The sequence below is a fragment of the Aotus nancymaae genome, unplaced genomic scaffold, assembly GCF_030222135.1.
Source record: "Aotus nancymaae isolate 86718 unplaced genomic scaffold, 86718_ANA_hifiasm-v0.15.2.pri h1tg000040l, whole genome shotgun sequence".
Taxonomy (NCBI): Eukaryota; Metazoa; Chordata; class Mammalia; order Primates; family Aotidae; genus Aotus; species Aotus nancymaae.
Window position 1 is genome coordinate 80,916,864 of NW_026988454.1, and position 25,535 is coordinate 80,942,398.

General features: G+C 39.0%; 1 protein-coding gene and 1 pseudogene across 1 annotated transcript; both read right to left on the minus strand.

Moving 5' to 3' along the window:
- Positions 1 to 12,769: 12,769 nt before the first annotated feature.
- LOC105728462 (heat shock protein HSP 90-beta-like) lies at positions 12,770 to 18,326 on the minus strand (annotated as a pseudogene).
- Positions 18,327 to 19,030: 704 nt separating this feature from the next.
- On the minus strand, positions 19,031 to 20,520 carry LOC105728463 (brain-specific angiogenesis inhibitor 1-associated protein 2-like protein 1). The gene is given in 2 exon segments (XM_064360375.1): positions 19,031 to 20,154; positions 20,157 to 20,520. Coding segments are annotated over 2 exon segments (1,488 nt in total).
- Between the last annotated feature and the right edge of the window lie 5,015 nt (positions 20,521 to 25,535).

The following is a 25,535-nucleotide window of genomic DNA, read 5'->3' on the forward strand; positions in this document are numbered from 1 at the left end:
TGACTCATCATTCCACAGGCTATACAAGAGGCATGACTGGGGAAGCCTCAGGAAACTTACAATCATGGCGGAAGGGCAAAGAAGAATCAAGCAGATCTTTATATGGTGGCAGGAGAGAGAGTGAAGGGGGAAGTGCTACATACATTTAAACCACCAGATCTTGTGAGAACTCACTATCGCTAAAATAGCAAAGGGGAAATTGATGCCCATGATCCAATCACTCCCACCAGGTCCCTCCCACAACATTGGGAATTACAATTCAACATGAGATTTGGGTGGGGACACAGAGCCAAAATATATCAAGTGTCTTCCCAGGATTATATGTTTCACAAGCCAAATATTGGTCATAAACAAAGTTAACAGTTTTAGAACAGTCACAAACCCAATATTTTTTCACAATTTGGATCATTTTACCTCTTTCATTTTAATTCATGGAGTACAAAGCTTTTACCAATGGGAGTTTTAATGACTCAGAAAGAAAATTCAATCCAAGATGGCCAATTAGGAGCAGCTCAGGATTGTAGCTCCCAGCGAAAGCATGGAGGGTGAGTGGATGCCGCATTTCCAGATGGATTTTTATTGCCCACAGACCAGGAGATTCCCAGGTGGAGGAGCCACCAGGTCACCAGCGTGACTGTTTTGGCTGGCACAATGGGTTTCTGCACAAAATACATGGGTCTGGGGGCCATTTTAGCTGGCGATTGGAGTTCCTGGGAGACAGAGTCACCAATTCAACTGATAAAAAGTGGACTGAAACAGGGAGCCAGGCCAGGAGGTTCCCAGGCACAAAGGTGCCACAAATCTCCTCATAGCTGTTTATGCTGGTGCAGTAGGTCACCGTACAGGAAGTCACACAGATCCTGGTGCCATTTCAACAGGCAACTGAAATGCCTGGGAGACAGAGTCAACCATACAACGGGAAAAAAAAAAAAAGAGGGGTCTAAGGCAGGGAGCCAGGTGATCAGGCTCAGCTGGTATCACCCACACAAAAAAACAGCAAACTGAAACGCTCTGGATTGAGTTTCACAGCAAGCAGAGCTGAACCCAGGGAGGTTCACGTCTGCGGAGGGGAGTGTCCGCGATTGCCGAGGCACTCCACCACTACAGACATAGTTCGCCATTGCTGAGGCAGCCAACCATTGCCAAGGCAGCCCACCATTACAGAGAGAGTCCACCATTACAAAGGTGGACCACCATTGCTGAGGCAATTCTAACTATACTCAAATAAATATACACGAAGTTTACACGGCAGTGGGGCGGAGTCCACAGCAGCTCAGCAAAGCCTCTGCAGGCGGACTGTGACTAGGCTGCCTCCTCGTGGGGAAGGGAAGCCCTATAAAAAGGCAGCAGCATGACAGAAACTTATAAATGAAGCCCTACTTCACCAGGACAGAGCATCTAGGGAAAAAAAAAAATGGTGTTTATGAGTTTTACTGCAGCAGACTTAAACATGCCTGCCCAGCAGCTCTGAATAAACAACGGAGTTGACAGCTCAGCATTTGAGCTCCTATAAAGGACAGACTGTCTCCTGAAGCAGCTCCCTGACCCCCATATATCCAAAGAGTCATCTTATAAAGGAGAGCTCAGATTGACATCTGGCGTGTATCCTTCTGGGCCAAGGATAGCAGAAGAAGAAACTGGCAGCAACCCTTACTGTTCTTCAGCCACTGCAGGTGATCCCCAGGCAAGCAGGGTCTGGAGTGGACCTCAGCAGTCCTACAGAAGAGGAGCCTAACCGTTAGAAGGAAAACTAAGAAACAGAAAGAAAAAACTTCATCATCAACAAACTGGATGTCCACTCAGAGACCCAATCTAAAAGTCAACAACTACAAAGATGACAGGTAGATAAATCCACAAAGATGGGAAGAAACCAGCACAAAAAGGATGAAAACACCCAAAACCAGAATGCCTCTCCTCCTCTATGGGATCACAACTCCTGACCAGCAAGGGAACAAGGCTGGATGGAGAAACTTACAAATGAAGCGCTACCTCCCCAGGACAGAGCATCTAGGACAAAGAAAAAATAGGTGTTTATGAGTTCTGCTGCAGTAGTCTTAAACGTACCTGCCCAGCAGTTCTGAATGAACAACAGAGCTCACAGCTCAGAACTTCAGCTCCTGTAAAGGACAGACTGTTTCCTCAAGCAGCTCCCTGACCCCCGTATATCCAGAGTCACCTCATAAAGGAGAGCTCAGATTGACATCTGGAGGGTGTCCTTCTGGGACAAAAATAGCAGAAGAAGAAACTGGCAGCAACCCTTACTGTTCTGCAGGAGCTGCAGGTGATCCCCAGGCAAGTAGGGCCTGGATTGGACCTCAGCAGTCCTACAGCAGAGGAGCCTGACTGTTAGAAGGAAAACTAAGTAACAGAAAGAAATAACTTCATCATCAACAAACTGGATGTCCACTCAGAGATCCAATCTGAAAGTCAACAACTACAAAGATGACAGGTAGATAAACTCTGTAGTCAACAACTACAAAGACGACAGGTAGATAAAGATGGGAAGAAATGAGCACAAAAAGGATGAAAACACCCAAATTCAGAACACCTCTCCTCCTACAAGGGATCACAACTCCTCACCAGCAAGGGAACAAGGCTGGATAGAGAATGAGTGTGATGAATTGACAAAATCAGGCTTCAGAAGTTGGGTAATAAGGAACTTCTGTGAGCTAAAAAAACATGTTCTAACCCAATGCAAAGAAACTAAGAACGTTGAAAAAAGATTTGATGAAATGCTAATGAGAATGGACAACTTAGAGAGGAATATAAGTGAATTGATGGAGCTGAAAAACACAACACGAGAACTTCACGAAGCATACACAAGTTTCAACAGCTGAATTGATCGACCAAGCAGAATAAAGGATATCAGAGTTCAATGATCAACTCAATGAATAAAGCAAGAAGGCAATTAGAGAAAAAAGGGTAAAAGGGAATGAACAAAGTCTCCAAGAATTATGGTACTACGTGAAAAGACCTAATGTACATTTGATAGGTGTACCTGAATGTGATGGAAAGAATTAATCCAAGTTGGAAAATACTCTTCAGGATATTATCCAGGAAAACTTCCCCAACCTAGCAAGGCAGGCCAATATTCAAGTACAGGAAATACAGAGAACACCACAAAGATATTCCTCAAGAAGAGCAACACCAAGGCACATAATTGTCAGATTCACCAGGGTTGAAATGAAGGAGAAAATGCTAAGGGCAGCCAGAGAGAAAGGTCGGGTTACCCACAAAGGGAAGCCCATCAGACCCCCAGCAGATCTCTCAGCAGAAACCCTACAAGCCAGAAGAGAGTGGGGACCAATATTCAACATCCTTAAAGAAAAGAATTTTCAACCCAGAATTTTATATCCAACCAAATTAAGCTTCATATGTGAAGGAGAAATAAAATCCTTTACAAACAAGCCATTGCTCAGAGATTTCATCACCACCAGGCCTGCTTTACAAAAGCTCCTGAAAGAAGCACTACACATAGAAAGGAACAACCAGTACCAGCCACTCCAAAGACATACCAAATGGTAAAGAGCATCAACACAATGAAGAAACTGAATCAACTAATGGGCAAAACAGTCAACTAGCATCAAAATGGCAGGATCAAATTCACACATAACAATATCCCTAATTGTAAATGGGCTAAATGCCCCAATCAAAAGACATAGACTGGAAAATTGGATAAAAAGCCAAAACCCATTGGTGTGCTGTATCCAGGAAACCCATCTCACATGCAAGAATACACAAAGGCTCAAAATAAAGGGATAGAGAAAGATTTGCCAAGCAAATGGAGAGCAAAAAAAGGCAGGAGTTGCAATTCTCATTTCTGATAAAATAGACTTTAACCAACAAAGATCAAAAGAGGCAAAGAAGAACATTACATAATGGTAAAAGGATCAATGCAACAAGAAGAGCTAATGATCCTAAATATATATGCACCCAATACAGGAGCACCCAGATACATAAGGCAAGTTCTTAACCACTTAAAAAGAGACTTAGACTCCTATATAATAGTGGGAGACTTTAACACCCCATTGTCAATATTAGACAGATCAACGAGACAGAATATTAACAAGGATATCCAGGACTTGAACTCAGACCTGGAACAGAAAACCTAATAGATATTTACAGAACTCTCCACCCCAAATCCATAGAATATACATTCTTTTCAGCACCACATCACACCTACTTTAAAACTGACAACATAATTAGAAGTAAATCACTCCTCAGCAAATGCAAAAGAATGGAAATCATAACAAACAGTTTCTCAGACACAGTGCAATGAAGTCAGAACTCAGAATTCAGAAACTAACTCAGAACCACACAGCTTCATGGAAGTTGAACAACTGGCTCTTGTATGTTGACTGGATCAACAATGAAATGAAGGCAGAAATAAAGACGTTCTTCCAAACCAACAAGAATGAAGATACAACATACCAGAATCTCTGGGACACATTTAAACCAATGTCTAGAGGAAAATATATAGCAATAAATGCCCACATGAGAAGCAAGGAAAGATCTAAAACTAACACTCTATCCTCAAAATTGAAAGAGCTACAGAAGCAAGATCAAAAACACTCAAAAGCTAGTAGTAGACAAGAATAACTAAGATCAGAGCAGAACTGAAGGAGAGAGAGACATAAAAAACCCTTCAAAAAATGAATAAATCCAGAAGCTGGTTTTTTGAAAAGATCAACAAAATAGACAGACCACTAGCCAGATTAATAAAAAAGAAAAGAGAATCAAATAGATGCAATAAAAAATAATAAAAAGGATATCACCACAGATTCCACAGAAATACAAACCATCATCAGAGATTATTACAAACAACTCTATGCAAATAAACTAGTAAACCTGGAAGAAATGGATAAATTCCTGGACACTTGCATCCTCCCAAGCCTAAACCAGAAAGGTCAAAACCCTGAATAGACAGATAACAAAGGCAGAAGTTGAGGCAGCAATTAAGAGCCAACCACCCAAAAAAAAGCCCAGTTCCAGACGGGTAAACAGCCAAATTTTCCCAGACACACAAAGAGGAGCTGGTACCATTCCTTCTGAAACTATTCCAAATAATCAAAAAAGAGGGAATCCTTCCCAAATCATTTTACGAGACCAACATCATCCTGATACCAAAACCCAGCAGAGATTCAGCAAGAAAAGAAAACTTCAGGCTAACATCCATGATGAACATAGATGCAAAAATCTTCAATAAAATATTGGCAAACTAAATCCAGCAGCACATCAAAAAGCTTATCCACCATGATCAAGTAAGCTTCCTCCCGGGGATGCAAGGCTGGTTGAACATTGCAAGTCTATAAACGTAATTCACCACATAACAGAACCAAAGACAAAAATCACATGATTATCTCAACTGATGCAGAGAAGGCCTTGACAAAATTCAACAGCCCTTTATGCTAAAAACCCAAAATAAACTAGGTATTGATGAAACGTATCTCAAAATACTAAAAGCTATTTATGACAAACCAACAGCCAATATCATACTGAATGGGCATTCTCTTTGAAATCTGGCACTAGACAAGGATGCCTTATCTCAACACTCCTATTCAACATAGTATTGGGAGTTCTAGCCAGAGCAATCAGGAAAGAAAAGGAAATAAAGAGTATTCAATTAGGAAAGGAGGAAGTCAAATTGTCTCTATTTGCAGATGACATGATTGTATATTTACAAGACCCCATCATCTCAGCCCAAAATCTCCTAAAACTGATAAGCAAATTGAGCAAAGTCTCAGGATACAAAATCAATGTGCAAAACTCACAAGTATTCCTATATACCAATAACAGACTTAAAGAGAGCCAAATCAAGAATGAACTGCCATTCACAATTGCTACAAAGAGAAAAAAATACCTAGGAATACAACTAACAAGGAATGTAAAGGACCTCTTCAAGGAGAACTACAAACCACTGCTCAACGAAATAAGAGAGGACACAAACAGATGGAGAAACATTCCATGCTCATGGTTAGGAAGGATCAATATCATGAAAATGGCCATACTGCCCAAAGTAATTTACAGATTCAATGCTATCCCAATCCAGCTACCAATGACCTTCTTCACAGAACTGGAAAAAACACCTTAAACTTCATATGGAACCAAAAGACAGCCCGCATAGCCAAGTCAATTCTAAGCAAAAAGTACAAAGTGGGAGGCATCACACTACCGGACTTCAAACTATACTACAAGGGTACAAGTAATCAAAACAGCATGGTACTGGTATCAAAACACAGATATACACCAATGGAACAGAACAGAGGCCTCGAAGGCAACACCGCACATCTACAACTTTCTGATCTTTGAAAAACCTGACAAAACAAGCAATGGGGAAAAGATTCCCTCTTTAATAAATGGTATTGGGAAAACTGGCTAGCCATGTGCAGAAAGCAGAAACTGGACCCCTTCCTGACACCTTACACTAAAATTAACTCCATATGGATTAAAGACTTAAACATAGGACCTAACATCATAAAACCCTAGAAGAAAATCTAGGCAAAACCATTCAGGACATAGGCATAGGCAAGGACTTTATGACCAAAACACCAAAAGGATTGGCAACAAAAGCCAAAATAGACAAATGGAACCTAATCAAACTCCACAGCTTCTGCACAGCAAAAGAAACAGTCATTAGAGTGAATCAGCAACAAACAGATTGGTGAAAAATTTTTGCAATCTACCCATCTGACAAAGGGCTGACATCCAGAATCTACAAAGAACTAAAACAGATTTACAAGAAAAAAAAAAACAAGGCCATTCAAAAGTGGGTGAAGGATATGAACAGACACATTACAAAAGAAGACATACATGAGGCCAACAAACATGAAAAAATGCTCATCATCACCGGTCATTAGAGAAATGCAAATCAAAACTACATTGAGATACCATCTCACGCCAGTTAGAATGGTGATCATTAAAAAATCTGAAGACAACAGATGCTGGAGAGGATGTGAAGAAATAGGAGCACTTTTACACTGTTGGTGGGAGTGTAAATTAGTTCAACCATTGTGGAAGACAGTGTGGCCATTCCTCAAGGACCTAGAAATAGAAATTCCATTTGACCCAGCAATCCCATTACTGGGTATATATCCAAAGGATAATAAATCATTCTACTATAAGGACACATGCACACGAATGTTCATTGTGGCACTGTTTACAATAGCAAAGACCTGGAACAAACCTAAATGCCCATCGATGATAGACTGGACAAGGAAAATGTGGTACATATACACCATGGAATACTATGCAGCCATCAAAAACGATGAGTTTGTGTCCTTTGTAGGGACATGGATGAACCTGGAAACCATCATTCTCAGCAAACTGACACAAGAACAGAAAATCAAACACTGCATGTTCTCACTCATAGGTGGGTGTTGAACAATCAGAACACATGGACACAGGGAGAGGAGCATCACACACTGGAGTCTGTCATGGGGAAATAGGGGAGGGACAGTGGGGGGTGGTGAGTTGGGGAGAGATAGCATGGGGAGAAATGCCAGATATAAGTGATGGGAGGAAGGCAGCAAATCACACTGCCATGTGTGTACCTATGGAACAATCTTGCATGTTCTTCACATGTACCCCAAAACCTACAATGCAATAAAAAATTAAATTAAGAAAAACAAAAAAAAATTAAGAAAAATTTAAAAATTTAAAAAGAAAATAAAACTCACAGGAAAACTATGTTTCCACATTTAACAGTCGATTTGTATTCTCTTAAATACCAGTTTTGTTTCTCTAATTAACATGCATGGTACTGTGCTTCAGTGATTTGATTTGGGTCATGGATTTCATTCAAATGGTGTATCTTAATAATTTCAGTACTGACTCACTTAGCAGAAAAGTCTGCCACTATCAAATATTTCCTTGGTATATAATTCTTGTTCTGCTTTATGTTGGGTTAGCAGTTTTATAAAACAGTCAATTTTCTAGAGTTCTTAGAAATCTTCCCCAGTTCAATGGTATAACATTAAGGTTATTCAAAAACTGTATTTATCAGAGTTCTTTCCATTCTTTTCTTTTTTTAAAAAAAAAAAAAAAGAATGAAGAAGAGGAGGAAAAAGGAATAGAAAGAGAGAGAGAGAATGGGAATATTGCTTTCTTGCCCAGGCTAGAATGCAATTTAGCAATGGGTATTGAAAATCTCTTTTATACCAATAATTATACTTAATGATGTAGTCAAGAAGGAATAAGGGAAGAAAATAACAAACAGCCAATCAATGTTTCATTTAAACCTATGAAATGCTATGTGATTACTGAGGAGTGATTTATTTCCAATTATGTAGTCACTTTTGGAATAGGTGTGAGGTGGTAATGTATGTTTTGTGTATTTGAAGTGGGGAGTTCTATAAATGTTTATTAAGTTTAGTTGTTCCAGGTCTGAGTTCAAGTCGTGAATGTCCTTGTTAATTTTCTGTCTCGCTGATCTATAGAATTGTTAGCTCTTCTTGTTACATTGATCCTTTTGCCATTATGTAATGTCCTTCTTTGCCTCTTTTGATCTTTGTTGCTTTAAAGTCTACTTTATCAGAGGCGAGAACTGCATCTCCTGCTTTTTGTTTATTTGTTTATTTTTATTCTGTTTGGTTGGTAAATCTTCCTCCTTCTCTTTGTTTTGAGTCTTTGTGTATTGTTGCATGTGAGATGGGTCTGGATGCAGCACACCGATGGGTTTTGGCTTTTTATCCAATTAGAATATATATAAGTTTAATACTGGCATTTGATGCTAGCTGGCTGTTTTGCCCAATAGTTGGAGTAAATTTTTCATTGTGTTAATGCTCGTTGCTTTTTGATATATTTTTGGAAAGGCTGATATTGGTTGTTCCTTTATATGTATAGTGCTTCTTTCAGAAGCTCTTGTAAAGCAGGCCTGGTGGTGGTGAAGTCTCTACGTACTTGTTTGTTGGCAAAAGATTTAATTTTTCCTTCACTCATAAAGCTTAGTTTGGCTGGATATGAAATTCTGGGTTGAAAGTTCTTTTCTTTAAGGATATTGGTCCCCACTCTTTTCTGGCTTGTAGGGTTTCTGCTGAGAGATCTGCTGTAAGTCTGATAGCTTTCCCTTTATAGGTAACCTGACCTTTCTCTCTGGCTGCCCTTAGTATTTTCTCCTTAATTTCAACCCTAATAAATCTGGCGATTATGTGCCTTGGGGTTGCTCTTCTTGAAGAATATCTTTGTGGTGTTCTCTGTATTACCTGGAGTTGAATATTACCCTGCCTGCTAGGTTGGGAAAGTTTTCCTGAATGATATCCTGAAGAGTATTTTCCAACTTGGATTCATTCTCTTCGTCACATTCAGGTACACCTATCAAACGTAAATTAGGTCTTTTCACATAGTCCCATATTTCCTGGAGACTTTGCTCATTCCTTTTTATCCTTTTTTCTCCAATCTTGTCTTCTTGTTTCATTTCACTGAGCTGGTCCTCGACTTCTGATATCCTTTCTTCTGTTTGATCAATTCGACTGTTTTAACTTGAGCATACTTCGTGAAGTTCTTGTGTTGTGTTTTTCGGCTCCATCAATTCACTTATATTCCTCTCTAAATTGTCCATTCTCGTTAGCATTTCGTCAAACCTTTTTTCAAGGTTCTTAGTTTCTTTGCATTGGGTTTGAACAAGTTCTTTTAATTCACAGAAGTTTCTTATCACCCACATTTTGAAACCTGCTTCTGTTATTGGAACACACTCATTCTCCATTAAGCCTTGTTCTGTTACTGATGAGGAATTGCGATCCCCTGTTGAGGGAGAGGCATTCTGATTTTGAGTATTCTCTGCCTTTTTAGGCTGCTTTCTTCCCTTCATTATATATTTATCCCTCTGTCGTCTTTGTAATCACCGACTGTCTAACTAGGTCTCTGAGCGGACGTCCAACTTTTTGATTCCCAGCGCCGAAATCTGAGCAGTCCACTGCGCCAGCCAAAACAGCAGTGTTAAGATTGATGGTGCTTTTCTGCCCGGGAATCTCCAGATTCTGCACCAAGAACTGCCACTCTAAGGCGCCAGCAAAACCGCCACGCCGGCCACAAGAGTCGCTCTGGCAACCCGTGGGGCTCCTCCGCTGGGAATCTCTTGGTCCATGAGCAATAAATATTCGTCTGAAAGTGTGGCGTCCTCTTGTTCTCTGTGCTTTCACTGGGAGCTACGTGCCCGAGCTGCTAGTGATCAGCCATCTTGGATCGAGATCTTTCCATTCTTACTTGTCATGAGTTTCCTTGAAGAAGAAGCAACTTTGGACTATAGTTGATTGCAAATCCTTTTAGAGAAGAAGTGAAACCACTCTCTGTGGTTAACAAAGACTTGAGATGACCATGATTAAACTCTAATACATTTATTATAATCAGCAATTGGCCAGAAAATTGGGTTATTTCTGTGTCATACAACATTTCAACAAAATAGCCAATATCATGAATGACAACATATCAGATTTCTAAGAATCCCACACAATTTTTAGAACATTCATATAAATAATGCACCCATAGATATAACTCAAAAAGTCCAGTATCACTTATTTGACAATGGTTCCCGTATAACACAACACATAATATAAACCTAATTAATATCTTTACAAAATGAGAAACACATTGTTTGTAGCTTTTCATGGGCCCAACTGAAAAATTCTAAAGTTAATTTCAAATAATTTTTGTTTTTTTGAGATGGAGTCTTGCTCAGCCACCCAGGATGGAGTGCAGTGGCACAATCTCGGCTCACTGCAACCACTGTCTCTGGGTTCAAGTGATTCTCCTGTCTCTGCTTCCCAAGTAGCTAGGATTACAAGCACCGACCATCATGCTCAACTAGTATTTGTATTTTAGTAGAGATGTGGTTCAGGCAAATTTTTAAAAAGACTTAAGAGTTTGATCTTAAAAAGCTTGTCCGGTGGCTCACGCCTGTAATCCCAGCACTTTGGGAGGCCAAGGCGCGTAGACCACGAGGTCAAGAGATCGAGACCATCCTGGTCAACATGGTGAAACCTCGTCTCTACTAAAAATACAAAAAATTAGCTGGGCATGGTGGCACGTGCCTGTAATCCCAGCTACTCAGGAGGCTGAGGCAGGAGAATTGCCTGAACCCAGGAGGCAGAGGTTGCGGTGAGCCGAGATCGCGCCATTGCACTCCAGCCTGGGTAACAAGAGCGAAACTCTGTCTCAAAAAAAAAAAAGCTTGTCAAAAATATCAAAGGTTTAAGACACCTGATAAAAATAGAATTACAGGTCACTGTGGAAATAATAGTAACCCATTGACCAGAGTGATAATTAAAAGACTTTAAAAGGCAAACACACTATAATCCCAGTGCCTTGAGGTGGGAGAATCCCTTGAGGTCAGAAGTTCAAGACGAGTCTAAGCAATATGGTACATGGTGTCTCTACAAAAAAAAAAGAAAGAAAGAAAGAGGGGGAAAAAGAAAGAAAGAAAAATTAGCCATGCATGGTGGCATACCCCTGTAGTCCTAGATATTTGAGAGGCGGGATAATTGCTTGTGCCTAGGAGTTCAAGGTTGCACTTAGTTATGATCATACCACTGTGCTCCAGCTTGGGCAATAGAGCAAGATCTTATCACTAAAAACAAACAGAAAAAAAAAACAGGGCAACAAGGCAAAACCTCATCTCTACAAAAATTAAAAGTTTGCTAGGCATGGTGGTACACACCTGCAGTCCTAGCTAGCTGGATGGCTGAGGTGAAAAGATCACCCAAACCCAGGAGGTTAAGGCTGCTAGTGAGCCATGCAATCCAGACATAGCCACTGCAATCCAGCCTGGGTGACAGAGAAAGACTCTGTGTCAAAAAGAAAAGAAAAAGGCAAACACAGAGTTACATATTTCTTTTTTTAAAGAAAAAAATGCCTACTTGTAGAAAAACCTGAGCTCTTTAATAGAGAAGACTCAATTTCTTAAGTAATCAAAGGCTTAATAAAGACAACATAAAACACAGGGAACTATTATGATAAAACACATACTTTTTTTCAACCAGAGCAGAATACCTTCTATTCCTGTAAGATTTTCCTCTGAAAGTTGATCTCTAATGCTTCTGATGCCTTGAACAAAATTTTCTGAGAATATGACAAAACGTTCCAAGTTGGACAGTATCAAACAGCTGAAAATGGACATTCCCCCAACACTCAGGAACACACCCTGACTTTGAACAAGAGAAGGAAATCACCAGTGATGAGGCATTGGTATGACAAAGGCTGATCTCACAAATCATTTGGGAACTTTTTAAAAAGCAAAAAGGTAAAGAACAAGTTTTCATTATTTGCCACTAAGAGCAGCTCAACACTCCAAGAAAAATCTTGTTTTAACAGAGAGAACCAAATTCTAGTTTTGTATCAGTGTATACCTTTGAAATTAATGTTGAATTTTAGAAAAACAGAAAACTTCTCTTCTAACTTAAGCCAATAAGATCACATATAAAATTTATTTTATAAGATTCAACTTCCACAAACCTTCTACAATCTTTTCTCTTTCTAGTTTTGCAACAGATAGTCATTCTACTTTGGGACAAAAACTACATTTTTTTATCGCTTAACAAAAAACACGTCTTACTTTCATCACCTATGAAGCTATTTTAATTACCCTATGTTAATTAGAAATTTTCCAACTTTGCTAACCTTTCGCAGCATTTTTTTTTTTTTTTTTGAGTCTCACTCTATTGCCCAGGCTGGAGTGCAGTGGCACCATCTCGGCTCACTACAACCTCCACCTCCCGGGTTCAAATGATTCTCCAGCCTCAGCCACCTGAGGATCTGACACTACAAATGTGGGCCACCATGTCCAGCTAACTTTTATATTTTTAGTAGATATGGGGTTTGACCTTGTTGGCCAGGCTGGTCTTGAACTCCTGACCTGAAGTGATCCATCTGCCTTGGCCTCCCAAAGTGCTGGGATAACAGGTATGAACCATTTCATCCAGCCTTGCTTTTCTTTTTTTCTTATCTATACCAGTGTCATCCTTTTCATTTGAACCCACATCTTCAATCTTAAGCTTTTCTTCATCATCTTTATCTTCTTTCTCGCCTTTCTCTTCCTCAGTTTCATTGTCAGTGATTTTCTCTTATTCCTTTTCCAAATAAAAAGTAATACGATAGCCTATGAAGTGCTTCTTTACTATTTCTTTGACCCACCTCTCTTATAAGTACTCTGTCTGGTCTTCTTTAAGGTGGAGGATCACTTTGGTACCTCTACCAATGAGCTCAACATGGTCAGCATGTACAGTAAATGAATCTCCAGCAGAAGACTCCCAGGCATACTATTCATCAACATTATACTTTATGATCACAATCACTTTATCAGTCACCAGACTGGCTGAAGAAAAAACACCAAACTCTTTGCCTAATCACGAAAATGTCAGCACCAGCCTGAAGAGCCCCCATAAATGCTTTATGAAAGAACTTGTCAATAGTTGACAAATTATTTGTGAAATCAGCCTTGGTCACGCCAATGCCTCATCACTGGTGATTTCCTTCTCTTGTTAAAAGTCAGAGTGTGTTCCTGAGGGTTGAGGGGATGTCCATTTTCAGCTGTTTGACACTGTCCTACTTGGAGCGTTGGTCATACTCAGAAAATTTTGTTCAAGGCATCAGAAGCATTAAAGATCAACTTTCAAAGGAAAATCTTCTTACAGGAATAGAAGCTATTCTGCTCTGGGAATTTTCTGGTTTTTGCATAGGAATATAGCTTTACTAATGTACAGCTATTAAGGCCAGAGTTCTAAATAAATGAATGAAACACATGATAAATTTCACAAAAATACAGTAAGGTCTTGTCAAGATAGCAGAGACCAGTAGGTTCTCTGAGAAACAATTCCATAGCTATGGGAAGACTCAGCTTCACCACAGATTTCTTAGATAAACTTAGACAAGCCACTTGCCTTTTCCATGACTATTTTCCCATTTTTAATGAATAAAATAGCTATGCATTTTTCATTGTACAATATTAATTGCCCTGCAGCCTGCTTTTCCCCTTTGAAGCCCTCACAATCACCCTTGGAGAAAGGCACAGACCACAGACTGTTTCTGTCATTCCATGTTCTTTCTCCTGGCATTGTTCTTAATTTTGACAAAATAAACTTCTAAATTGATTGAGACTTGGCTTAGATACTTCTTGGTTTACAAACTGGTAACCACAAAGGGACTATGAGTGGAGGTGCCCCTGACTTTTGAAAAATCTCCTATCAGTACTTGGTACCAGCTTGAGCTATTATTATTGTTCAAATCAATAGGACAATTTGCTAAAGTCCAGGAAAATCCCCTCCAGAGAATCCCTGATCTCCCAAAATTTGGTTGGGGTCTAAGGTTCATTTTGCCATATAATACCTTTTCTGGAGTTTTACTCACTTCCAACAAGGCAGGTGAGTGTTCTTGCTTCCATGAAGAGGAAAAGAAGGCAACTCCTTTCTGGAGTTTCAGCTGATTTCTAACAGAGAAGACACATTTCAGTTTTTTCCTACTTCTAGGATGGTAGAGAGTAGTCTTCAGCTTAAGCCTCATTCCTAGGTAAGTAGCTGAATTTGAGTTTTGTCATGGGATTTCTCCTCATTCACTAAAATTTCAATTAATAAACAGCTGGCCTTAATTTCTTCTACCATTAGAAAGCCCAGTAATTGTATAAATTGAGCAATTGTTTGTTTTGCTTAACTTTTTTATTTTTTTGTTCCTGTTTCTGTTGTTTTGATCTTTTTCGCATTGGGTTTGATTAACTATACCTGACTTGGTCAAATCTGAAGGAAAGTTCCAAATTATGGAGAACAATGCCTCAATTGTAGAGATAGGGTTTCACTATGCTGCCCAGCCTGACTCAAACTCCTGGGCTCAAGCAATCCACCCACCTGAGCCTCTCAAAGTGCTGAGATTCAAGACAATTCCCAAAGAAGATACACAAATGGCCAAAGAGCATATGGAAAAATGCTCAACATCACTAATTATCAGGGAAATACAAATCAAAACCACAATGCAATACCACCGCTTACTCCTGCAAGAATGGCCATAATCAAAAAATCAAAAAAAAAAAAAAAAAAAGATTGGGATGCATGTGGTGAAAAGGGAAAACTTTTACATTGCTGGTCAGAATGGAAACTAGTACAACCACTAGGAAAAAATATGAAAACTCCTTTAAAAACTAAAATAGATCTATTATTTGTTCCACTACTGGATACCTACCTAGAGGGAAATAAGTCACTCTATAAAAAAGACACTTGCACACAGTTTTTTATAGCAGCACAATTCACAATTGTAAAAATATGAAACCAAATGCCCATCAAACAACAAGTCTGTAAAGAAAACATGGTTTTATATATATATGTATATACATATACATATATATGTGTATATATATGTATATACATATACATATATATGTGTATATATATGTATATACATATACATATATATGTGTATATATATATATACACACACACACACACAGACACACACACCATGGAATACTACTCAGCCATAAAAAAGCATGAAATAATGGCATTCATAGCAACCTGGATGGAGTTGGAGACCATTATTCTAAATGAAGTCATTCATGAAGGGAAAACCAAACATCATATGTTCTCACTTATAAGTGGAAGCTAAGCTATGAGGATGCAAAGGCATAAAAATGACACAATGGACTTGGGAGACTCAAGAGGAAAGGTGGGAGAGGGTGAGGAATAAAAGACTATACATTGAGTACAGTGTACACTGCTCAGATGATGGGTGCACCAAAATCTCAGAAATCACCACTAAAGAACATATCCATGTAACCAAAAACCACGTGAATGCCCAAAACTACTGAAGTTTTTAAAAAGAAGAAAAAAAGGACAGGTGCAGTGGCTCACACCTGTAATCCCAGCACTTTGGGAGGCCAAGGCAGGTGGATCACGAGGTCAGGAGTTTGTGACCAGCCTGACCAACATGGTGAAACCCCATTTCTATGAAAAATACAGAACCTGGCCAGGCATGGTGTCACACCTGTAATTCCAGCAACTCTGGAAGCTGAGGCAGGAGAATCACTTGAACCTGGAAGGCAGAAGTTGCAGTGAGCTGAGACTGTGCCACTGCACTCCAGCCTGGGCAACGGAGTGAAATTAAAAGCTAATATCCAAGATATCAAAGATGTATACACATATATGTATCCATGTGTCATACATATATACATGTATATGTAAATATATTTATAAATATATGTATATATAAATACATGTATATAAAAATTATATATATTTAAGAGCCCTTTCACTCCTAGAATCTTTTTTTTTTTAGAAAGTGTTTTTCTTCTCAGTCAATTGAATTCTCTTTTCTCTATTTACTTCTGCCTGTCTCTCTTTCCTTTTACCACTTTCTGCTACGAGGAACCTAAAATTTCTAATAGCCTAGGATTCCTTAAGAAAAACAGAGATGGCAACAGATTACTTTTTGAAAAGAAACCTCTGATTTTCCTTATAGAACCCCAAGAGTATAAAAAGACAGTTGCTCTCAGATCTTAAACTACTTGCTTTTTTATTTGTGTTACCTGATTTTTTTGTGTGTGTGTGTGGCAGGGGGAGGGGTTTAGACGTAGTTTCACTTGTTGCACAGTCTAAAGTGCAATGGAGCAATCTCGGTTCTCTACAACCTCCAACTCCCAGGTTAAAGTGATTCTCCTGACTCAGCCTCCCAAGTAATGGGCATTACAGGTTCACACGACCATGCCTGGCCAATTTTTGTATTTTTAGTACAGAAGGGGTTTCGCCATGTTAACCAGGCTGTTCTCAAACTCCTGACCTCAGGTGATTACCGGCCTTGACCTCCCAAAGTGCAGGGATTACAGGTGTGAACCACTGTGCCTTGCCCTTTTTTCTTTTTTGACAAATAGTTATTACAACAGGAGCTACTCTTGAGTGTTTAAGATAAGAAGGTGTGTGTTTTAGTTTAAAAAAAAAAAAAAGTCTTGGCTGGGTGCAGTGGCTCACGCCTATAATCCCAGCACTTTGGGAGGCTGAGACGGGTGGATCACGAGGTCAAGAGATCGAGACGATCCTGGTCAACATGGTGAAACCCTGTCTCTACTAAAAATACAAAAATTTGCTGGGCATGGTGGTGTGCGCCTGTAGTCCCAGCTACTCGGGAGGATGAGGCAGGAGAATTGCTTGAACCCAGGAGGCGGAGGTTGCATCAGCCAAGATCGCGCCATTGCACTGCAGCCTGGGTAACAACAGCGAAATTCCGTCTCAAAAAAAAAAAAGTCTTTGTAACAAAGTACACTACAAAATCATTACATGACCTAATTCCATGTTATCTCTATCTTTTTAGATAACCAGGATTCAGCATGATCTCTGCCCAGAGCTCAGAGATGCAGCTAAAAAATAGAGACTAAAGGTTAAAATTAAATCTATCCATTAAATACAATTGGTCCTCTTATGCAATACTATAGTAGATTTCTATAATTTTATGATTGATTTAGCATCCATTTTTAATCTCCACTGGCACACCAGACTCTCTCTTTCTCTCTGTCTCTCTGTATCCTGAGATGCAAATTTTGTTGTGATGTTTACTAAGGACTTATTAGTATTTAAACTTTGGGCTATCTAGCTGACAATTGCCTAGGGTAATAAAAGAGGTTATCAAAAAATTAGAAGTCTAAATTAGGAAAAAAAGAAAGTATTACAAATCTATAAGATTTCTATCTACATGTCTAATATGTATATTTATGTGTCATGTATATAATGCTTCACTGCCAAAAATATGTAAAAGAGCTCTGATTAATTGGCATTAAAAAAACACTTAAATCAACTCTGCATCAGAAAAATGGAAACTTTAAGCGCAAATTATTTTTCAATTTCGTGTAACTTAAGTAAATTCTTAATAAATAAGCTGGTTTGGGCCAGGAGCAGTGTTTCATGCCTGCAATCCCAGTACTTTGGGAGGCTGAGGTGGCAGATCATCTCAGGTCAGGATTTTGAGACCAGCCTGGCCAATATGGTGAAATCTTGTCTATCCATACTAAAAGTACAAAAACTAGCCAGGTGTGGTGGCATGTGCTTGTAGTCCCAGCTACTCATGAGGCTGAAGCAGGAGAATCACTGTAACCCAGGAGGTGGAGGTTGCAGTGAGTCAATATCACACCACTGCACTCCCGACTGGGTGGCAGAACAAGACTCTGTCTCAAAAAATATATAAATAAATAAGCTGGTATGAAATTATTGGCAAAATAAAATTAGAAATGGCTTCAGAATAGTCAACATATGTTATTGTTTAGATTTATTGGTCAAGCAGTCTAATATTTATCTCTGCTAGACATTATCAGTGTCAGAATTTAGCAAGAGGGTTATAAAACTTGCAGCCCAAGAGATAATTACCTTCATGTAATGTTTTTATAAATAAAAAATGTAATATTGATGATCCAATAGAAACAGCTAAATCCTGAGTTTCTGACAAAAGAAATTCACTTAATCTTAAAGTTCTTATTTAGGTAAACACCTGATATTCACCAGCTATTAAAATGATTAATAGCGAAATAACTTCAAATGATAACCATCACAATCCTCATAAGTAATCTAAGTAAACTATTTTTTAATTAATCAGATAAATGTAAAGGAATAAATTGTTGCAAATAAACTTGCCATATAATTTCAAATCTAAAGTTATATTGAATTAAACAACAGCCATTCATTAAATATCTGCATTGTTTCAAATTTTTAAAATTATATTATAGAAAAGCATTTTCTTTAAAAAGTGTTCTTTTTTTTTTTTTCCTTATTTTGGCTTTATTAAGAAAAAAAATCATTAAAATACAGTAAAGATTGAAACCATGTTCACTGCTTCTTGAACAGAATAAGAAGATAATATTTTAAATGATTGAGTTGGTCATTAGACTATTACTCATTTATCTTAAAGGCAGAAACATGTCAACCCAACTATGCGATACAGAAGCATGATTTGCTCAGGCAGGCGACATTGGAGTCAGGCTCCTCCATTGAAGCTTCTCGACAGCACGAGGCAGACAGGACTCGCCCATCATTCCGAAAGGGAGAACAGGAGAGGCCCAGGAGAGTCCTTGGCTGTCTTCTCATCGAATGATGGGTGCTGAGCGATCATTCGTCACAGTCGGGCGGAGCTTCACAGTGGCAAAGGGGTTTTCTCCGCTGAGAAAAGGTGGCTTCGCAGTCCTGTTGGCATCGTTAGGAGCCACGGTCTCTGGCTTGGACGCTGGCGAATTGAAGGTGGATGTAGTTCTGGCCGCGTCTGCCCTCTTGTCGGCAGCTGCCCCCATGGACAAGCATTCCAGGTAGTTGGGTCGGGGGATGACAACACTGCTGCTCTCAGACAAGTTCACAGTGCTGATGCTTCTCACAGGCGTGGGGCTTGGCGTGGGCACAGTCATTGCTTCCGTCTCATTTTCTTCTAGCAACTTCGTGTATGACGACAGGAACCAGCCCCTCGCCTTGGATGTGTCATGTTCTCCATACACCCAGCCATCCTTCTTCTCAGGGATGAGCAGCGTGATGACGTCTCCCTGTGCAAAGCTGAGTAAGGTCTTGTTGGCACCTGCAGTGTGCGGGAAGATGGTCTTCACTTTCTGCTTTTTCATCATGTTCAGTCCCGTTGCAACCGAAACTGATCGTTGTAAACTGGGATATTCGGAAGTATCTGTTGAATTATTTATCCTTTCTGATTTTGGTGTGGCTGTTGCTGGGTTATTAAACGTATCAATCAAAGGACTGGTATGCGCTCGGCCTGAAGGAGCGGGGGGCATCTTTGGTGAGCATTTAGAAAAGGTGTCGTAATCTTTCCTAACCACATCGCTTCTCTCAATCATGGGCGAAGGCTGAGGTGTCCCGGACAAGGGGGTACAGGCTGGGGTCTTTATTTCTTCGATCATATTCATGATTTTCTCTGGCACTTTGATGGTTTCAACGCAGGTTTCCTGCTACCGAGGCAGCTTGGAATTCAGTAGTTCTGCAGACTGTAAGTGATAATAATGTATGTGGTTTGCAAAGCTGCCGTGCTTGTCAACCAGAAAGCAGAAGCACCTCTTCTCTTCAAGCAGAGCTTCTTTGCAACCATCTGCAATAAATTTCTGGATTTCACTCTGACGAGAAGTAACTGTCTCCACGTACTCAATTTCTTTGTGTTCATATTTGAGTGTGTTTCGTCCTCCTTGGCTTTTCCTTCTGATCTTCTTCAACTCACTTGGGATTTCTCCAAAGACTCTAATTTATTCTTGTGTTCTGTTTGGTATCTTTTCAGAGTTGCATTCATATATTTCACGTCAAGTTCTATCTTCTTCTCCAGCTCATGGATGATCTCTTTGTGGAATTTTTTAAAATTTTCATCAAGACTCTCGTCAAGTTTCTCGTGGGTGCTTGAAATCTCTATGAGGACATGGCCCAGTTCAGTCAACATGGGGGACCCGGTGGCAATCTCACCAATCTTGGCCACTCCATCATAGTAGGCTTTTCCTGCCAGGATCATAGCATTTATGGCTTTCTCATAATTTTTCCCTAGGTTTATCAAATTTTTAAGCCCAGGATTGAACTGTTCCATAACACTCTTCATCAGCAGCCACACCTCCTCTGTAGGATTTCACCCTCGCTTAGCTCTCTGAGAACCAGGTCACTCCTGGAGTCACATCCTTGTCTGCCAGGGTGGATGGAGGCATGAATCACCATAACCAGAGACTCACCCTGGAGTCACTTGGATCAGGAAGCCCAGGACAGATATGACATCATCAGCAAATACAAGCAGTCACAGACACAGGGGCAGCTCTGTTTGTCTTGGAGATAAACTTCACCACCCAGGCTGGGCTTTGCGGAAAAGGTGAAGGACACCAGTCTCATGGGTGTTCACTTCGTATGATGACGTGTCTGCCTGGTGGTCTCTTTATGCGAGTGATGTGCTTAACAGATTGAACCTGGGAAGCAGAAGTTGCACTGAGCCAAGATCACATCATTGCACTCCAGCCTGGATGTCGCAGCAAGATTTCATCTCAAACAAAACAAATGGAAAAAAACAACTTTTTTTTTTATTTTTTAATTTTAGTAGAGGTGAGGCCTTGCTATGTTGCTCAGGCTAGTCTTGAATTCCTGAGCCCAAGCGATCCAACTACCTTGGCCTCCCAAAGTTCTGGGATTACAGGTGTGAGCCACCGAGCCCAGCCATGATTCGATTTTACTTCCTGCTTCTCTTCCCAAAAAGTATTCTTATTAAAGGAAAAATTATTTTTATCAAATTCAAACTTTATTTAAAGCTTATTTATGAACATAGGCAAAAGGAACTAGTAAATAAGAATGATTTAAGGAAAGGTAAAAATATAAAAATATTTCTTTGCTAAGGAAAGATAAAAAAATCATATTTAAAAAATCTTGTAACTTTTTTCCCTAAAACAAAATGACAGGTTATTTAGAAAAGAGGGATGTTTTAACTGTAAATGTAAATGGGCTAAATGCCCCAATTAAAAGACACAGACTGGCAAATTAGATTAAGAGTATAGACCCATTGGTGTGCTGTATTCAGCAGACCCATCTCATGTGCAAAGACACACATAGGCTCAAAATAAAGGGATGGAGGAAGATTTACCAAGCAAATGAAAGCAAAAAAAAAAAAAAGCAGAAGTTGCAATTCTAGTCTCTGGTAAAACAGACTTTAAACCAACAAAGAGCAAAAGAGACAAAGAAGGGCATTAAATAATGGTAAATAGATCAATACAACAAGAAGAGCTAAGTATCCTAAATATATATGCACTCAATACAGGAGCACCCAGATACATAAAGCAAGTTCTTAATGAACTTACAGAGAGACTTAGACTTCCACACAATAATAGTGGAAGACATTAACACCCCACTGTCAATATTAGACAGATTAACAAGACAGAAAATTAACAAGGATATTCAGGACTTGAACTCAGCTCTGGACCAAGTGGACCTAACAGACATCTACAGAACCCTCCACCCCAAATCAACAGAAAATACATTCTTCTCAGCACGTTGCACTTATTCTAAAATTGACCACATAATTGGAAGTAAAATATTCCTCAGCAAACATAAAAGAACAAAAATCTTAACAGACTCAGATCACAAATAACTAAAAGCAGAACTGAAGGATATACAGACACACACACAAAAAAAAAACTTTCAAAAAAATCAATGAAAGGCACATGTATGTTTATTGTGGCACTGTTCATAATAGCAAAGACTTGGAACCAACCTAAACACCCATCAATGATAGATTGGATAAAGAAAATGTGGCACATATACACCATGGAATACTATGCAGCCATAAAAAAGGAGGAGTTCATATCCTTTGCAGGGACATGGATGAAGCTGGAAACCATCATTCTCAGCAAACTAACACAAGAACAGAAAACCAAACACCACATGTTCTCACTCGTAAGTGGGAGTTGAACAATGAGAGAATATGGTCATAGGAAGGGGAACATCACATACTGGGGCCAGGCAGTGGGTGAGGAGCTAGAGGAGGGATAGCATTAGGAGAAATACCTAATATAGATGATGGGTTGAGGGGTGCAACAAACCACCATGGCACATGTATACCTATGTAACAAACCTGCATGTTCTGCACATGTACCCCAGAACTTAAAGTATGATAAAAGAAGATTTAAACAAGTCACCTATAATTAAAAGGAAATTATTTATAAGTTATATAAATTTACATAAATATATATGAATTATTTATAAGAGTCTTTCTAGAGTTTGAACTTGGATATTAAAAATATACTATTACACTAAGAATTGGTTAGAACAATGAAATTTTCTGAAGATATTGATTTACTCTTAATAAAATTTGAAGAGATTTTAATTTTGTACTTGTTTTTCTTTTATGAGACAGGGTCTCACTCTGTCGCCCAGGTGGAGTGCAGTGGCACGATCTCAGCTCACAACAGCCTTCACCTCCCAGGCTTATGTGATTCTCTCACCTCAACCTCCTGGATAGCTGAGACCACAGGCATGTGCAACCATGCTCAGCTAATTTTCTGTGTTTTTAGTGGAAAGGGCATTCACCATTTTGGCCAGACTGGTCTTGAACTCCTGTACTCAAGTGATCCACCCAACTCAGCCTCCCAAAGTGCTGGGATTACAAGCATGAGCAACTGTGCCTGGCCTTAATTTTGTTTTTAACCAAAAGTTCAACTTGTATTGTGCCTCACTGTTCTCAGCTTTTTGTCCCCTTTGAAAAGGCCTGAAGTAATACCTCTTTCCTTCAACTTTTTCATTAGCTGTTGTAACTTTTTTCCTCAGATTCTAACTGCTATTGTGGCCTGATGCTAAAAATGTTTTATATTAAAAGTCTAGCTGGGCACGGTGGCTCATGCCTGTAATCCCAGCACTTTGGGAGGCCGAGGCGGGTGGATCACGAGGTCAAGAGATCGAGACCATCCTGGTCAACATGGTGAAACCCCGTCTCTACTAAAAATACAAAAAATTAGCTGGGCATGATGGCACATGCCTGTAATCCCAGCTACTCAGGAGGCTGAGGCAGGAGAATTGCCTGAACCCAGGAGGCGGAGGTTGTGGTGAGCCGAGATCACGCCATTGCACTCCAGCCTGGGTAACAAGAGCGAAACTCCGTCTCAAAAAAAAAAAAAAAAAAAAAAAATGGTCTAAAGAAAATGTTTTCTTCCAATATAACATTCTGTGCTTTGGCTTTCAACTATTATATAAAACTGAAAAATTTCACTTATGACCCACAGAGCACATTCTTCCTATGTCTCATTCAAGTACTGTTTTTATTGGTTTTGACTTCCAAGTTATCTAAATGGACTCCTCATAGGGAAAACCAATCATACTTCAGAAGGACTTTTTTTGGCTTTTGGTAACTAACCTAACAAATAGATTTTATGTTTTGTCAAAATAATTCCTGTGTAATTGTGATTATGTTTTGGTTTGTTTATGAAAATTGAAATTAAAATTTTTTAAAGTAAGGTTATTACATATATGTAACTTTTAAAGTCTTTATGGTGATAAGTTACAGGGCTTTGACTATTGGATCTAAAAAAGACAGCAAGTTCTGCTAAATCTTAAGCATTGACAGTAGTTAAACCTCATCTTCAGACCCAGGAAAAGTTGACAGTCAAAATGAACTGTGTTCATGAGACACAGGGCCAGAAATTAAAATTAGTTGAACCCTCTAGGCCCAGGTACTATCAGGGAAGAGGTGGGCACAGGAAATTGTAAGGTTCAATTTTGAGAGATAAATTAGTTCAGAGTCTATCTGTAAATTAAGTATTAATATCAAAGGCACACTGATATAATACCAGTGTCTGGGCTCCTGTGTCAGCTTAAAAAGTGTTTCTTGAAATATTAGCCCACTTTTTTTTATTATAAAAGGTTATTTAAATGTTTATGTCTGGGCACAGTGGCTCACATCTGTAATCCCAGCACTTTGGGAAGGCAGCCAAGGTGGGAGGATCACTTGAGCCCAGGAGTTCAAGACCAGCCTAGGCAACAGGACAAAACTTCATTTCTAAAAAAAATACCAAAAAAATTCATCTGGGTGTGGTGGCACATGCCTGTAGTCCCAGCTACTCAGGAGGCTGAGGTAGGGGGAATCACTTTAGCCTGAGAAGACGAGGCTGCAGTGAGCTATGATCATGCCACTCCATTCAAATCTGGGCAACAGAGACCCTATCTCAAAAAAAAAAAAAAAAAAAACTAAAATTAAAAAACAAAAGGCTTATTAAAATTAAATCTTATCACTAACATGCTCCCAATTTTATAGATATGTTTATGAGATTTGAGAGGCAGATTTAATTGTCTTCACGCTGTTTTAATGAGGATTATTTAGAAAATTCAGTCTCCTCTCCAAAGAATAAAGGTTTTTGCCTTTTTGTTAAATATTCGAGTTTCCATTTTGGCTAACTAAATAATAACCTGAAATATAATTGTACTTATGTGAATTTTATTTTGTATTATTGAGTGTTTTAAACCTTTGACATTTGACAAACTTTTCAAAACCAAATTTTAAATTAAGTTTTTACCTGATTAGCCCATTTAAATATTAGATCCTCCAGTGTCCAAAAGAGATAATATTTGGCTTGTTTGATATATTATAATTATGTAAGAAGCATTGTCAATATAAAATGACATTTAGCTTTCTTTGAGTTATATTCATTTAAGTATTTTATTAGTATGTGTTACAAAATTATATAAAATGTGTATAATTCTAATATGTCTCAGTGTATATTAACAGTAATAATTATAATTGTTATGTTAAATTGCTGTGTGCCACAGAGATGACCAGATTTCCTTGTCAATTGTGTCTTTAATTGTGGCTGTCCTAAAATTTTGGCATTCACAGACAATTGTCTTGTTTCAATCCTTTTCAAAAAGAAGTTTATAATCAGCCATGGGGCTCCAATAGGTACTCTTAAATGAAGATCTCTGATACTTTGAAAATTGTGCCATTGAAATAGAAAAGGACAAAACAAAAACAATTTTCAGGAGTCTCATGGAAAACTAATATATTCATAAGAACTGCTGGCCCAATATTGGGCCAAACAAGAATAGCATGGACTAAATTAATAAAACATCAAAATTATATTTTTTTATAATTTT